The sequence below is a fragment of the Lepidochelys olivacea genome, assembly GCF_965140295.1.
Source record: "Lepidochelys olivacea isolate rLepOli2 genome assembly, chromosome: 12".
Lineage (NCBI taxonomy): Eukaryota > Metazoa > Chordata > Testudines > Cheloniidae > Lepidochelys > Lepidochelys olivacea.
Genome location: NC_140422.1, coordinates 1,511,860 through 1,528,615, shown reverse-complemented (window position 1 = coordinate 1,528,615; position 16,756 = coordinate 1,511,860). Strand labels below are relative to the sequence as shown.

Below are 16,756 nucleotides of genomic sequence, written 5' to 3'. Positions count from 1 at the left end.
CCTGCTGAAGTGAAGAAACAGATTGACAGAGCCAGAAGAGTACCCAGAAGTCACCTACTACAGGACAGGCCCAACAAAGAAAATAACAGAACGCCACTAGCCGTCACCTTCAGCCCCAACTAAAACCTCTCCAACACATCATCAAGGATCTACAACCTATCTTGAAGGACGACCCATCACTCTCACAGATTGTGGGAGACAGGCCATTCCTTGCTTACAGACAGCCCCCCAACCTGAAGCAAATACTCACCAGCAACCACACACCACACAACAGAACCACTAACCCAGGAACCTATCCTTGCAACAAAGCCCATTGCCAACTGTGTCCACATATATATTCAGGGGACACCATCATAGGACCTAATCACATTAGCCACACTATCAGAAGCTCGTTCACCTGCACATCTACCAATGTGATATATGCCATCATGTGCCAGCAATGCCCCTCTGCCATGTACATTGGCCAAACTGGACAGTATCTATGTAAAAGAATAAATGGACACAAATCAGATGTCAAGAATTATAACATTCAAAAACCAGTCGGAGATCACTTCAATCTTTCTGATCACTCGATTACAGACCTAAAAGTGGCAATTCTTCAACAAAAAAACCTTCAAAAACAGACTCCAGTGAGAGAATGCTGAATTGGAATTAATTTGCAAACTGGACACCATTAACTTAGGCTTGAATAAAGACTGGGAGTGGATGTGTCATTACACAAAGTAAAACTACTTCCCCTTGTTTATTTCCCCGCTCCCTACTGTTCCTCACATGTTCTTGTCAACTGCTGGAAATGGCCCACCTTGATTATCACTATAAAAGGGTCCCCCCCGCTGGTAATAGCTCACCTTACCTGATCACTCTCGTTACAGTGTGTATGGTAACACCCATTGTTTCATGTTCTCTGTGTATTGTGACAAAGTTCCTGCTCTACCTTGCATCCGATGAAGTGAGCTGTAGCTCACGAAAGCTTATGCTCAAATAAATTGGTTAGTCTCTAAGGTGCCACAAGTACTCCTTTTCTTTTTGCTCTACCTTGGTGGGTCTTGTGCCTATTGGCAGATTTGCTCGCCTTCGAGCTTCACGGCAGCCCTCAGCTTGGCCGTTTTTCTGCACCCACAGTCCAGGTCGACTCCTCCTGTGTCTGACCAGGAGTTGGGAGGATTTGGGGGGAATCTGGCTTCCAGCCCAGGGCCCTGTGCAATGCAGCTGTCTAGAGTGCCTCCTGGAACAGCTGTGCGACAGCTACAACTCCATGGGCTACTTCCCCATGGCCTCCTCCCAACACCTTCTTTATCCTCACCATAGGAACTTCCTCCTGGTGTCTGATAATGCTTGTTCTCCTCAGTCCACGTTCTCACTCTCAGCTCCTAGTGCCTCTTACTCCCAGCTCCTCACACGCACACCACAAACTGAAGTGAGCTCCTTTTAAAAATCCAGGTGCCCTGATTAGCCTGCCTTAATTGATTCTAGCAGCTTCTTGATTGGCTGCAGGTGTTCTAATCAGCCTGTCTTAATGGTCTCCAGAAGGTTCCTGATTGTTCTGGAACCTTCCCTGTTACCTTACACAGGGAAAAGGGACCTACTTAGCCTGGGGCTAATATATCTACTTTCTATTACTCTCCTATAGCCATCTGGCCCGACCATGTCACAGTATACAAAATCTTCCCACTATATTTTCCACAGTATGCATCCGATGAAGTGAGCTGTAGCTCACGAAAACTTATGCTCAAATAAAGTTGCTAGTCTTTAAGGTGCCACAAGTACTCCTTTTCTTTTTGCGGATACAGACTAACATGGCTGCTACTCTGAAACCTGTAAATAGTTAAGAAGCTCATCACCTGTGCATTGCCATAGGGCACATTCGGGCAATTGTTCTTGATATCACTCTTACAAGCTTCATACAGCTCTGGTTCAAGTCGAATATCCTCAGTCTGTAAGATAAGTAGACCCAGGAAAACAAGCAGTTAGCTAACTCAATCAGAAAGTCAATTTGTGTTTTATCCAGGGACTACAGCATATTCACAACAGCAGACAAAGGAGGCACTGGAGTATCACAAAAGAGAAGTCTTTAGTGCTTAGAAGTTAATGATCTAGTGAGTAAGAATGATCAGTGCTGAAAAAGTCACTGAGTTGTCACATGTCTAGGTACTATCTTGAATGCATATCCCACTCTGGGTACTTTTCACTGGCTACCTTTCCTTGCAGGACTGACAATATCTGGCTCCCTTGTCCCACTCACAGACGTCTGTCACTTATGTATATTCACCAGCTTCATTTTCCACACTTACCTGATTGTGTGTTTGAATGATCCTGGTCAGGGCAAGTGGTGAAAGCCAGTGAATAATCAGTTTTGCAAATCTATGCAGCAGATCAAGATACAGTCACATCTTACAGCTGGCTGTGGGTTTTAGGGTATGTCTACAACTGCCCACGTGACAGCACGGCCATGGCAACGCTGTGACGTGGGCAGCGTAGTCATGCTTTATTGCCAGGGGAGAGCTCTCTATACCGGTGCTGTCTATACTGGTGCTTTTCAGCGCTAAAACTTCTCCCTTGGGGGGTGGGGGGGTGTTTTTTCACAGCCCTGAATGAATAAAGGTTTAACACTGAAAGTGCCAGTGTAGACACAACCTTAGAGTGAAATTCTATTTTACACCGCTTTACTAAAGCAACTGTTTTGCATTTAATCTGAGGTCACACAGAATACTAACAATGAGTGGGGTTTCCTTTCTTCCTCTAAATGCAGGGTTCCTCTACAGCAGTGAAGATTCCTCCCTTTCCCTCCACACCAGGGTCCAAGACAGCCAACCTCCTTCTGATTGAAGATTAAAGGTCAGAACACTGATGGGAACACATCCTGGTGTGCTCATTAACTGAAGGTGCTGCTCAGTGCTGCAAGGCATTCACTCCCCCCGACCAACAGACTGAGCGTGCTGCCTCTGAGGGTGCTGGGGATGGTCAGTCAGAGCTTCACCATTTACACAAAATAATGTAGGGGGAAAAGTCTTGTGGCTCTATTAATGTAAATACTACCAATGCCAGAGAAGGAGTTAGCCTGCTCTAGAGAGGTTTTAATCCTTGCTCAGCCACTGACTCAATGGGTGGCCTTGGACAAAACTTCATCTCTGTGCCTCAACTTCCTCATGTGTAAAATACAGTTCACACTTTCCTCATGGGGGCTAGAGGGAGTCAGTGGTTGTGTATTAAGAGCTAGATTCAGGCAGCCAGCATCAGAACACTAAGTCATCACTGTGAGTCTGAAAGGCAACTGGGTTTGATGTGTTGCTTTAAAAGTTGTTCCTTTCAGCTCTCCAAGTACAAAGTGGGTTAGCTGTATCTCATGAGCTTAATTCGTTTTCCAAAGTATGCAAGAGAGGAAACTAATATTGAAAAATAGATGCTCAAGAGCCCCATGCATACTTACCATCTCTAGCTCTTCGACGCGCAGCTGTTTGCGGCACTTCAGAGACACCCTCTGCTCCCTGGCATCCTGCAGTGTGTCATTGCGCACTGTAGTGCTTAGACAGATCACCACATCCACCCTGCAGAAAAGGAAACCCGTCCCTATTTATACATATGCCAACTCATTTCTTGGCCTTGTACACCAGGCCAAAGGTTAGCTTTGCACACCATGTCGCCAAGAAGCAAGTAACTTGGTAGCCTACGACACTCAGGAATGCCATGTCAGCACACAGTGCCTGTGCATTTGATCAGAAGGCAGAACTAGCCCAGGCATGATCGGATAAGAGTGTAACTGACTGCAGATTAAAACAGCCAGTGTGAGGATTTCTAATCCCGAATCCAGACTCGGCAGCTTGGTTCTGTACAGGACACTATAAATGCAAGCACAGGGGGACTTGTGTAAAATCCCACTGAAAACCTGGGACTTGTGCTTCAATCATGTAGCTGCTTTTGAAAAACCCACTCTCAATGTCATGGGAATGGTTCTCAAAGTAAGCATATGCGCGCTAGAGAAAGAGTGACTACGCCAGCTACAATATGTTGCATAAGGCAAGAGTAAGCTTGAGCTTGTATTCCAATTCACATTTTTATCATCAATTGTTCGTAGATCATATTAGACGATTAAAACTTTTCTCTTCTGAAGAGAACAAGCCTGCTGGAAATTTGTGGAGCTTCTCCCTTCGTCAGCTAATCAACAGAGTCTCCTACCTCTCAGGAGTAGCATAAGACAATGGACAATGGAAGTCCTTTAAAAGTCTGGAGTGTCTGCCTAGTCTTAAGGCCATTGCACAGAACAGCAAGATTAGAAATTTGCAACTAAGGCGGAAGTAGTATTTTCCTAAAGAGGAAGCTCCTCCATCGTAAACGTTCGCCGCATGCAGTCGAGCAAAGCGGAACAGGAACAGCAATTTTCACTGGGACAGGCTAACACTTCTGGCAACAGAGGCAAAGGAATGTTGTTAGAGGACTTCATTACGTGTTTCTAGTCATTCAGCTGCTACGTACTTTTTTTTGATGTTGGGGCAAAGTTTCAGCACATCCTCCTTGCAAGCCATTTTAAATTTGTATGAGAACCTGAAATCCTTCATTTGAACCTAAGAGAACAAGAAGCAGACAATAAAAGGAGTATATCAAAACAAGTTGAGACAACAGGCTTGCTTAAAACAGCATATTCCATAGCACCTGAATTGCCATGCTCTATTAAGACAGGGCCAATACATTGTGTACCTAATGCAATTCCACTGACCAGAAGCATGGGCGCCCTCTGGCCAATTTCTCCTCTTTACCCTTACCCCCACACCTCAAACAACGTGAACCACAATCTCAAGGCATCCTTACTACAGAAGGAGTCTCAAGGCGTGACAGGTTTGGATGAGCACCTCATAATTTGCCTAACAAAATCTGCGGCAGCCTCAAGCTTTCCTGGGGCAGCTGCCTCTGCTGACTATTCATCACCAAGGCTAAGGTTTTGTCAGGGATATTTTTAGTAAAAGTCACGGATAGGTCATGGGCAAAAAAGAAAAATTCACGGAAGTCACACACAGGTAACAGCTTCCGTGAATTTTTCTTTTACTAAAAATATCCCTGACAGAACGGGGATCAGTGGGTCTCCACACTGCCTGAAGCAGAGCAACTGCACGGAGGCTGCGGGGTACCCCCGCTGCCCACAGTTCCAAGGGCCTGCCGTGGCCAGGAGCAATAAGGGGTCCCCGCCCCGTCCAGGCCCCCATGGGCAGCGCGGGAGCCTGTAGCTCCCAACCACCGCAGGCTGAAGTCACAGAGGTTGCTGGAAGTCACAGATTCCGTGACTACATTGTAGCCTTACTCATCACCAGCAACATACTGATCATGATCCATAAACGTCAGAATTGCACTGATGGAGGGTTAAGAAGGTGGCAAGGAAACTGGAGAGCTGACTTTTAACCACCACGAATGCCCAAGAGATATCAGGGACCCAAGTATTCCGCAATTGCAGAATTCACCCAGAATTTAGCTCCAGTATCTCAACTTTCATTGTTTAAAAGGTAAGTTTCTAGCCCTGACAGTTGGGAAGGTCACCTCAAACATGTACGAAGTGCAAGCCACTGCAAAGAGCCTGAAACAACAGCTCAGAGGTGTGAGCGGCCCTATTTCTCTCACCTGGGGCACCCCATGGACTCTGCATACCACAGAATTATTTTTGCTACAGACAGGGAACTGTAGCCAGGGAGCCAGATGTGCAAATTGGGCAGCTAGGCTGCCGAGAGAACAGAATCATAAAATATCAGGGTTCGTAGGGACCTCGGGAGGTCATCTAGTCCAACCCCCTGCTCAAAGCAGGACCAATCCCCTATTTTTGCCCCAGATCCCAAATGGCCCCCTCAAGGATTGAACTCTCAACTCTGGGTTAGCAGGCCAATGCTCAAACCACTGAGCTATCCCTCCCCCACATAGAATCTCAGGGTTGGAAGGGACCTCAGGAGGTCCCTCATCTAGTCCAACCCCCTGCTCAAAGCAGGACCAATCCCCCAATTTTTTTTTTTTTTAAATGCAGAGTAGCACCCAAAGCCTAGGGAGCTGAAAAGAATCACCATAGAAGCTGACTACAAGCTCCCCACTTCCCTGCCATGCACAGAGCAGGACAAAGACATTCTGAATCAGGCTGCTAAAACAACATTGTAACTGCTGAAGACCACGGAGCCGAACCATCTGGAGAACAGAGTGAAAAAATCCATCAATCCATGTTTTCAACCAAGAGCCACAGTTGTGTGGGGATAGGTGTGGGAGGGATGGGAATGCTGGGTATTTCATAGAGACACAATGAATTAATATTGCCATAGAATTTGTTCCTACTGTGCTACAGAATACACCGGGCCCTGCCTCAAAGAGAGACAGGGAAGGGGCATCAATGGAATTAGAACTAACATTCGAAAGTGAAAGTTTATGACTAGATGTACAAATAGTGACATGAAATAAGGGATCAGATTTATGAAGTGAATTCACAACAGCTGGACTGGGTCTTGGATCATGAAGAGGGGCATCATAGAATCATAGAATATCAGGGTTGGAAGGGACCCCAGCCCCCTGCTCGAAGCAGGACCAATTCCCAGTTAAATCATCCCAGCCAGGGCTTTATCAAGCCTGACCTTAAAAACTCCTAAGGAAGGAGATTCCACCACCTCCCTAGGTAACGCATTCCAGTGTTTCACCACCCTCCTAGTGAAAAAGCTTTTCCTAATATGCAACCTAAATCTCCCCCACTGGAACTTGAGACCATTACTACTTGTTGTGTCATCTGCTACCACTGAGAACAGTCTAGAGCCATCCTCTTTGGAACCCCCTTTCAGGTAGTTGAAAGCAGCTATCAAATCCCCCCTCATTCTTCATCCCCCCCTCATTCTGCATGATCAGAAGTCTCCTACCCACCTCTCCCTGGACAAAGTGAGATGTTATAAGGTATACGGTGTGGGGAGGCAGGTAATTGCTCACCAGCTGGAAGTGAGTGACTCCAATGGCGCACTTCTCATTCATCTCCTTCTGGTGCTTGTTCTGAATCAAACATTCCATCAAGTCCCCAGAGTCTATCTGGTTATCTGCCATCTCCTGAAGGAAGGAAGCAGGGACAGGCTGTTACCTCCACTTCAGAAATGGGTTACCCTCTTGAAAACATTCCCATTCCACCATGCTTTTTATAAATCAACCAGGCAATCAAATGACCACTAATAAGAATTCAATGCAGTGAAATTAACAGCTCTTCTATACTTTGAACTTGGGCTCATTATGTGACGCTGTGTGGATTAATTAACATTAATCCTTCTGTAGATACTTAGTCACACATCTGAGAGTGGAATGCTCTCAAAGCAGCATGAACCCCCCCCCGGCCAACACCCATGGTAAGAACTTTGTAACTAACAGATGTGAAGCTACCTGCTTATCATAAAGTGTGATTAATCAATACCACAGAGTGATGCAGTAAAGATGAGAAACAGCAAGAGTGTCAGGAAGGGAGCAGAGCCACTGGGGAGTCTGCTATTGTGGAACTGGGGTTCTGACCCAATATAAAACAGTAATATTTTGAATTACAGGGCAATTTCATCTAGAGGTCCTAGCTCCTGTGACAGGGCTTATGATAATAGCAGAAGCCCTGGGTGGAATTAAGAGCCTTGGGATTCAGCTGGCTATTCGATATATAATTCGTCTGACTAACCTGTTTTTTTTAGTTCTGTGAACAATCTGACTATGGTTCAGATGTGTGTATTTATGACACCCCTGTACACACACATGGGCTGAAAACAGTTACCTAGTCCTAGATCATTAAATTATTGTAAGGCAGGGGTCGGCAACCTTTCAGAAGTGGTGTGCCGAGTCTTCATTAATTCACTTTAATTTAAGGTTTTGCGTGCCAGTAATACATGTTAATGTTTTTAGAAGATCCCTTTCTATAAGTCTATAATATAGAACTAAACTATTGTTGTATGTAAAGTAAATAAGGTTTTTAAAATGTTTAAGACGCTTCATTTAAAATTAAATTAAAATGCAGAGCCCCCCGGTCCTGTGGCCAGGACCCGGGCAGTGTGAGTGCCACTGAAATCAGCTTGCGGGCCGCCTTTGGCACACAGGCCATCGGTTGCCTACCCCTGTTGTAAGGCAATATAACCCAAGCTGCAGTTCTGGCATCACATACAGGGCTTGGGTGTTCTCTTAGCTTTTATCCTTAGGCAAAACAAACATGCGGCATACATACATCATTAATTGCATCCGTTTACATTAGCATTCACTCTGATGCCTGGGTCTGGTACTTCCTATTATGCTTGAACAATGAAAATTCTAACCTTTCCAACATCCTCTCATTTCCCTAGGGGTCCCAGACTATCATGAAGAACTTACATGACAGAACGTCTGAATGATGGGCTCACACGCTCTCATCAGCAAGGCTTCAATCTGAATATCCTGCAGAAGAGACATGCAGCATTCAGCTCCCATAACAACTGCACAGCAAACAGCCATAAGGGGAAGGCTCTGTTCATGCATTAAAGGTTCTGAAAATTGTGCTCCAAGTCAAGCTGTCCCCTGAGTTTATGGTATTTTGTTCAGATGAAATCCAGACAGCTTCACCCTTTGGCATTGGTGGTCACGCTGCGTGCTCCAGCCAAGTGTGGGTGAATGCTGGGAGAGCCTTCCAGGTTGTAGGCTTGGAGCAGAACAGCTCTCCATAGAGCTGGAGAAGCCCTTACCACTCAGATAATTAAGCCAGCTCAATCTCGCTAAGAGGAACTCATTCTAGAGACACTACAGTGATAGGTGCCACACAGCAACCTAGACACCTGGAGATTAGTGGCCATTTTCAGCAAAATGCATTCGAAGCGTGGAAAGGAAACAGCCCCTAGAGCAGAGAGTGTCTTGGATGTAAAGCAGAGCCAATGATTAGATGGAAAGGCACTCAATGAAAACGTGGGCTGCTGCAAGAAGTGGTGCGGTTGACTCCATGGATGATGCTTTTCCCACCACTCACTGCCTAACATTGCCTCCAGCAAAACACTAGGCGGGCGCTGTGTGCTGCTGGAACTGCTTTCAGAGAAGGCCAAAATCTGAGCTCCTGAGCGTATTTTGGTCATTACAGCTCTTGTGTTCCTTTCTGCAAGAGTACAGGTGTTAGCCCCAGTACCCCGGCCACATTCATTGTGGTGCTTGCACTGAGCGCATCTCAAATCCCAGCTGTTATTTCATTTCCCTACAAACACTTGTGCAGTACTGACACGGGACAACTTGCTTCACCTCAAAGATGGCTGCATTTCTGTGGTGGGTTGATGACGTATCAGAAACCCACCACAGAAATGCTATATATATTTTTCCAGGATTGGTATGAGGGCAGCTGGACATGCTCTGTTACAGACTCTTCCCTTTGTGCCAGGCTGCAAACTGCTTACCTCAGACTCCAACTCAGTAAGGTTTCCAACTATGTCTCTGCAATCAACCACTAAGTCATCAAGATGGTCCTGGAGGCATTCAAGTTCCTACAGAGAGACAAGTCATCTTAATATGTGACAAGATACTGAAAATTCAGAGCCCTGTGCCAGAGAAATTATGATACATACAACATCTTAGCAAGTAAAGGATCCCTAATGTTCACTGTGCCCTCCCTCTGCCTGCTTTCTGAGAACTAAACACTGCTTTGGAGAAGTTCCAGTTGTTCAGATCAACTCAAGATTGCAAGAGCAACAAGGTGTTATGCTAGATGAAGGGCCTCAGCTATAGAGTAGCTTGGAGACCAGTCTTGCAGGACTAGTGGATTAGATTATACTAAAATGAACATGCAAAATCTTTAATGTTTCACGTTTCTTGCTCTTTTGGTGCTTGCACTAACCATCCAGTGGCTTCCCTGCTCATTTCCTTAGTAAATTCATAAGTGCTGGGGATGCTGGTCTTGATGCTTTACAGATAGGGTAAGATGAGGCACAAAAGAGAAGTGATTTGCACAAGGGGAGACTCAGCAGCAGAACTCAAACTTCTAACCCCCAACCCTTTACTGTTCTAGATCAAGGTGCCTCCCACAGCCAATGAGCTAAGTGAAAATGATGAAAAATGTTTATTTTGATAGAGGTTTTTTCACCACCCTGAAGACAAGATTTTCATGTTTTCAATGCAGATGGTCTTGAATCCAAGGACAATTCTGAATTTGATATGTTGCATTTTTCTGCTTTAGAGAGAAAATATCTCTGGATGAAAATGAACCTCTGTCCACTCTGTCTTATTTTCTAGTGGAAAAATACTATTTTTTTTTTAAAAAGCTAATCACATTTTGAACATACAAAGTAAGCACCTCTGAATTTTCAAATTTAGTTTAAATGTTTTGCAAAAATCAAGTTACAGACACTATCAGCAGTGACTGGGAATGACCTTAGGATGGAACACCACATGCTGGAACGTTTTGTCTGATGGTTTGCTCTTAGTTTGATAAGTATAACCTTCATACATGGACAAACATCCCAAACTACCAAACAGGGGTGCTGGAACAATTTGTATAGTGGGGGTGCTGAGAATCATTGAACCAAACTGTAAATCCAGTGTATGAGGAAATCATTTCAAGCCAGGGGGTGGGGCGGCACCCCCAGCACCCTTAATTCCAGAACCTATGATACCAAAACCTATCAGTGAGAAACCCTTCAAAAAACGAGTGAGGTGCTCTCTTTCGCATACACTAATTAACAGCTCTCTCCCCAGAGCTATGCCAGAGCACAATGATTTAATATAAAAGAACTATCTGTTGGAGTCTCATTAAAGAGCAGCAGGTGAATTTCACTCTTTTCAAGCACAGGAAGCATGTTAATATTTGCCAAACGGAAATGGGACAAAGTTTATGGGGAAAATAAATGTCAAGTTTGTAACAGGATATTACAAATATGAGTTGAAAAAAAGATACTTGTTATATCAAAGGAGAGCTCATGGTGTTAACTATCACTTCATATTAAGCATTCAGATCTCTTTTACAAAGCGACTTCCAGAGCTGTGTAGTTTCTTCTTCACAGACATTACTACCCATTGTCTTTTTGCCTATTATATATTTTATTTATTAAAGTGCCTGGGAAATTTACAAATTGTAATAAACTATAAGCTATGAACATAAAGAATCAACACCTGCCAGCAACAAAGGGGTTCCTTCGTCCCCATACAAAAAGGCATTTGCACAGTACCTGTCCTGTCTCTGTTTTTTCACTGCACCATTTCCCCAGGTCGATCATGCACTTGTCCTGGAGGGCTGGATCCAGCTTCACATCCATTGCACGCTGGTGAAGGATTCGCTGTACTTCTGCTCTGCACTCTCGTGACAGCTAAATGGGGAGCAGAGAACGGTTTAAAGGGGACAAATGTGCAGCTCTGACCTGCTACATTGCAAACTGATTTGTTCAGTTACTAATAAATGATGTGCCATGGAAAGTGACAAGAAATTTCTCTTCTTCCTAACCTCCAGTGAGAGAGCATCAGCCCCACGATAAGCTTGGCCTCTACCAGCCAGGTGGTCTGAGCTCCAAAGGTATCCTCAATTCTGGCTTTCCTCATTGCTTGGAGAGCATTTTCCCCTAGGGATGGATACTTTGTTCCGTGGTCTTTATGGCATGTAGTATTCAGCAATGAACATTTTACTGGAAGCTAACATTCACTTGGCTTTGGAACTAAATACTAGAACAGGCCTCTAAGTTGGCAAACAGGACACCGCTGCATTACACATGAAAAGAGGGTTTCTATTTTTTGAGGACTATGTCTGAATCTGGAGACACTCATAACCCAGTGATGGCATCAGTTTATGAAGGACAGCCCTTATCCTTGCACAGTGTGTCCTGTCACTTCCTTTAGGCGAGTCCTATATTAGCATAACAAGGATTATGATGTCAAGACTGAAATAGAGGCACAAACTGTGGAAGGGTTCAGGGCTGCAACAGCAGGAGGTGATGCTGGTGAGGACTGGGGGGCTGCAGTGCTGAACTAGCAAGATATGCTGCAACTCAGGTGTGAGATGCATTGGCAGAGTTATATGAGGTCTTAAACCTGGAACAGAATGGAGTATTGAAAGTTACATAGAACACTGTGAGCACCACTTATTGGAAATTAGGTAAATACCAGGTGGTATATTTATATAGGCAAGTATTGTGGGCAAAGTACAGCTCTGATCAGTGGGATCAGTCTTTCATTAACACTGAATTGCGGACACACCTGCTCCCCACATATAAAGAACTTTTCTCCCATAACTGCTACATCATTTGCAGTGGCATGAAATTTCTGTGGTTAGCACTAATGTAAAATGCATTACAACAAAAAGTTCAGCTCATGGCACTAAAAGGCTGAACTGGAAACCACCGAATAAAAAATTCATTCCCTAAAAGGAAGGAACCTTTGATCAATATTTGACCTCCCTATCATAAGACAATTTACATCAGGCTCTAGAGCAGGGGTTCTCAAAATGGGGGTCAGAACCTCACAACCCCATAAGGGGTCATTACATGGGGGGGGTCACAAGCTGTCAGTCTCCACCCGAAACCCCGCTTTGCCTCCAGCATTGCTGTTAAATATATAAAAAAGTGTTTTTAATTTATAAGGGGGGTCGCACTCAGAGGCTTGCTGTGTGAAAGGGGTCACTAGGACAAACGTTTGAGAACCACTGCTCCAGAGAATCATTTCGTAAGCAAGAGTGTTACATAATCCCACCAAAGATCACTGGAACTGCATCCTACAGCGCAACCACCAAAGAAGCAAATGGAACTTTGAGCACCAAAATGTTTCCGAGAGGCTCAGTCCCTCAACAAGGCACTAGAGGGCAGCAAACTCAGCACAAGAACCCACTGAACAGCAGTAAAAGGTTTCTGAAAGCACATATCCAAGGAGGAAAGCAGCCGTGCAGTAAGTCAAATCTTTACTGTGCTCTAGTCATAAATTTTACTGGGAAATGCATTATGGTTTCTCCTACCTAGGGTTAAAATAATAGTCTGTGTCACTACAGAGACCTTCTTAATAGATTATGTAAACCAAAGGAAGTTGCTTTGAACAGACTCAGGTCTTAATCTGAGAATAGATAGCCTGGTCTTTATGACAGTGGGACTTTTTGTATAAAAGCAGTCTGTGGCTGGAGCACATGGCAGTCTAATGATTTGCTAGATGCCTTTACATAGTGTCTATGCACAGATTTAAACACAGGACTCTTAGGTCTCAAGCTTTGCTGCAACTCCTTGGACAAATGCCTCAAGGTGGCAATTCTGCTGGTAAGACACCACATTTCTCCTCTTTCTACTGAAGTTCTAATATAGACATTAGAGGTATGTCCATGGAGGACACAGCTGGTAAAGATCTTTGCATTGACGCAATAAATATCTGCAGCAACTGCCTTTTCAAACTAGTTTTCAGTAGTACTGACTGTCAATGCAGCATGACTGATAGCTGAACATGCATCCGACTCACAGATCACCAATGAAGAGAATGAAAAGTTAATGTTGAGTGCATACCCTCCTTCCCTGCTCCTCCGTGCGGTAGGCATGCCTGTACAAGCAGGAAAAGACAGCCCCTGTAGGCATCAGGTCACTAGTAGTCTCATTCCAGCCATGGGTATGACAGAGTCGAGAAGCATCTCCCTGACACTTGCGATAAAGGACTGGATCCAATCTGTAGTAGAAAAAAAGGAAGCCAACATCATTACCACAGCACCTTCCACACCCCAGCACCTACCAAATGCTTTATACATTTTTGGATACAGAAACCACAGAAATGCTTATGAAGTGGACAGATCCACTATTGACTGAACACAGCAAAGCATGAGAACTCTATAACCAAACCAACAGGAAGACCGTATAACACTCAATCGGGAATCAAGTCCTTACTCTTGCAACAAATGCTCTGGTATCGCTGGTGTCTACAGGTAGTGCGGATCTTGATTTTATATCTTCTCCCAAAGTGGCCACCTCCAGCAGCACAGTCTCCCATAACATGCAAGGGGATTGCTCTAGTACAGACTCATAAGGAAGTCATGAATGAATCACCCACATCACTTCCTGACGCACCCCCGTTTTCCCTTAAGACCTCCCATCCCAACGTTGAGGAGGCCTGGCAATGCTTAGTGCAGGAAATCTGAGAAAATCAGCTCCCTGAGGGAGTACGACAGGTGACACAGCAAAGCAGAGTGCACACTAGATTTGCCTAAAGAGAACCTCCAATGCCAGTACCATTATTTCCATTTTGAAATAAGTCTCAGCTTTACAGGAGACAGATTTAGTTCCAGTTAACCACAGTCAGTCCAGATTCGGGAGACAGGGCAAAGTGAAGCCTCATTGTCCCTGCTTTGCACACATGGAATCTGCTCTTGGGAGGAAATGTTTAATTATATTACACCAAAATGAGAGATTGGTACTATGAGCCTCTGGAATGGAAATGTAGTGGCAGAGAGGGTTAGTGGTGAGGTTTATAAATAGCTTCAGGCCTTCATGGCATTTTCAGAAGGACAGGGAGGAGGAGGAGATTTGTAGAGAAAACAGTTCCGCAAACACTTGCTTTTGAGAAGCAGTAAGAAAAATAAATCATGCAAGATTTCCATTCTGCCTGCACTCCTCGGGAATTACACTGCAGCTTCATTAGCCAACTCAAGGAACCGGTGGTTATAAACATGAAAGGCCGGGCACCAGCTGTCCACTTAGGATTTGAGTTAGAACGATCTTTGTTCAAACAGCATGAGGGTTAAATACGCATTAGTCAACAGAAGGAAAAATTCTGCAGTTAATCGAGTGGTTTGGTTCAAACAAGTGATTCCCTGCTGGAAGTGCAGGACAGGCAATAAATGCAGCCATCAAGGGAGGTAGGGGAAGGAGGGAAATTAAATGTGTGAGATACTCATCACTGGAGATACTCTGGCCAAATAAAAAGGCAGTGATGCTCTAAAGGGAATTCCACCTAGTCCACATTGGCTGGAAAGACAGGGCTTACAAGGATTTTGGGAGTGAAACAAGTCAGGAATGGAAGCATTCCACGTTCCATAAAAGAATAGGAAACCTCTTACAGAAATAGCGAATCCTCCCTATTCGCTATCCTGAAGAGCAAGATTTTTAAAGGAATACCCACCCATCACTACTGAAGATAATGCCCATCCACTGAGCAAGTAAACTTCATCTGAAAGGCAGGCAATGAACTCCTTATAATTATGCACATGCCTACCCTCCTCTCAAGTCTCAAAGCTCTAAATAAGGACATATAGGTTGGAAAGTTGAACCTCTAGTTCTATATCAACACCAGGCATAGGAGGGTGGCCCCACAGCAGATTTGGCTTCCAAGGCACTGGACAGAGAGATGAGAAGCCAAGTCTCCAGGGCATAAACATGCTGGTCACTAGTATAAAGTACCTCCAGCTGAGCAACAGAAAGCAGTGCTGGTGTACAGGGGGGGTTGCTTATCTGGCACAGCTGATGTGTGCAACAGGAAGAAAAATTAAACCCTCTGTTTAACAATACTCACTTCCAATCACGAGAAATAAAGTACTGGAGCTCCAGGAGCCTGTGTTCACAGTCCTCTACCATTTTCTCAGTGTACAAGTGCTCCATAAGGCAAGACAGAATCCTGGGAATGGAAAGGAAACAGGAGAGAAGAAAATGAGAAAGGCCATGCTGTGGGCCCCCCACGTACACCAGTCACTGTACTGATTCCACTCTATACTCTATGGATCTGCCTTTCCATAGAAAAATTTTGGCTGGTAAGAGTTGTAGGTCACATCATAGAGGTTTCAAACAAACAAAAACAAACCAAACCAAACCATTCTACCTAAAAAAAGGAATAAATCAAAATAGTTACACTCCCATGTGTGCTGTGTTAAATTCCACTGTCTATATGAACTAGACTCAAATGTGTTCACAGTTAAATCGGGCAAAAGCATCATATTTTTATTTATATATAAAAATAAAAAAATTTGGCTCAGAAGAGGGTATAAATAGGACAGTTGTCTCTGCAACATGGATTTCCTTCTTTCATCTTTCGAAAAACCTTCTGATACTTTTTTACTGCATTTCTCTTTAGAAAAATGACACTAGGAAGCTGTGTGTAACAGAAGATAGCACACCAAATGATACAAGCTCAACCTACAACTAATAAAGCTAGACAACCCTGGCTAACGCCATGACAGTCCTATAACAAAAAAATTCAGCATGATCCACAGCAAGAGCTGCATGCAGATTGCATTCCACTTCCAGCTGCTATATAAATTGCTGGTACATGCTCTTGATTGCTTGGGAGTCTTCATTTTTAGACTGGTTAATATCTCGTTTGGTTACTCAAGTGAGCTCTACTGTTGCTACTGGGCACGTGTAAAGTACAGTGTGACTATGAAAAAGCCACTTACATTGGATCTCCAGATCGTATGTGTTTGCAAGCCGTCTGTATTACTGATTCACAAGCCTCATTCAAAGCTCTGTCAATGCGGTAATCTGCACCAGGGTCAGTCTCTTGAATCAGAGTTTGAAGCTGGAAGAGAGGAATTGGAGACAGAAAAATAGCTTAGCCAGCATGGCAGATCAATGTCAGTGCGCTCCTATCTTCTAATTGGCAATTCCACAATGCTAACTGCCTTGTAACAGACACCACACCTACTTGACAGTTGCTCATTTTAGCAACTGACAATGCAGAATGCTTTAGAGAAGGCAGGTTTTTCACTCACTCCCATTAAAGTTAGATATCCTTTCCCAAGAAAAAGCCCAAATCTGTGCATCTGAGTAAATGGCCTTTAACCGAAACACTTCTCAAAATCAACAGTTTCTAACTGGATAGCAACTGAAGCCTCCGTACAGATTCA

At 44.3% G+C, this 16,756-nt stretch overlaps 1 protein-coding gene across 1 annotated transcript in view; it reads right to left on the bottom strand.

Moving 5' to 3' along the window:
- Window positions 1-16,756, bottom strand: part of GLG1 (golgi glycoprotein 1) — a 176,766-nt gene that overhangs the window by 27,785 nt on the left and 132,225 nt on the right. The window contains exons 9-18 of the mRNA XM_084644808.1: window positions 16,307-16,428; window positions 15,430-15,531; window positions 13,437-13,593; window positions 11,136-11,273; window positions 9,372-9,458; window positions 8,332-8,394; window positions 6,934-7,047; window positions 4,471-4,559; window positions 3,428-3,545; window positions 1,842-1,934 (exon numbers count right to left, since the gene is read on the bottom strand). Coding sequence (XP_084500934.1) covers window positions 1,842-1,934; window positions 3,428-3,545; window positions 4,471-4,559; window positions 6,934-7,047; window positions 8,332-8,394; window positions 9,372-9,458; window positions 11,136-11,273; window positions 13,437-13,593; window positions 15,430-15,531; window positions 16,307-16,428 — 1,083 coding nt within the window. The remainder of the gene's footprint in view (window positions 1-1,841; window positions 1,935-3,427; window positions 3,546-4,470; window positions 4,560-6,933; window positions 7,048-8,331; window positions 8,395-9,371; window positions 9,459-11,135; window positions 11,274-13,436; window positions 13,594-15,429; window positions 15,532-16,306; window positions 16,429-16,756) is intronic.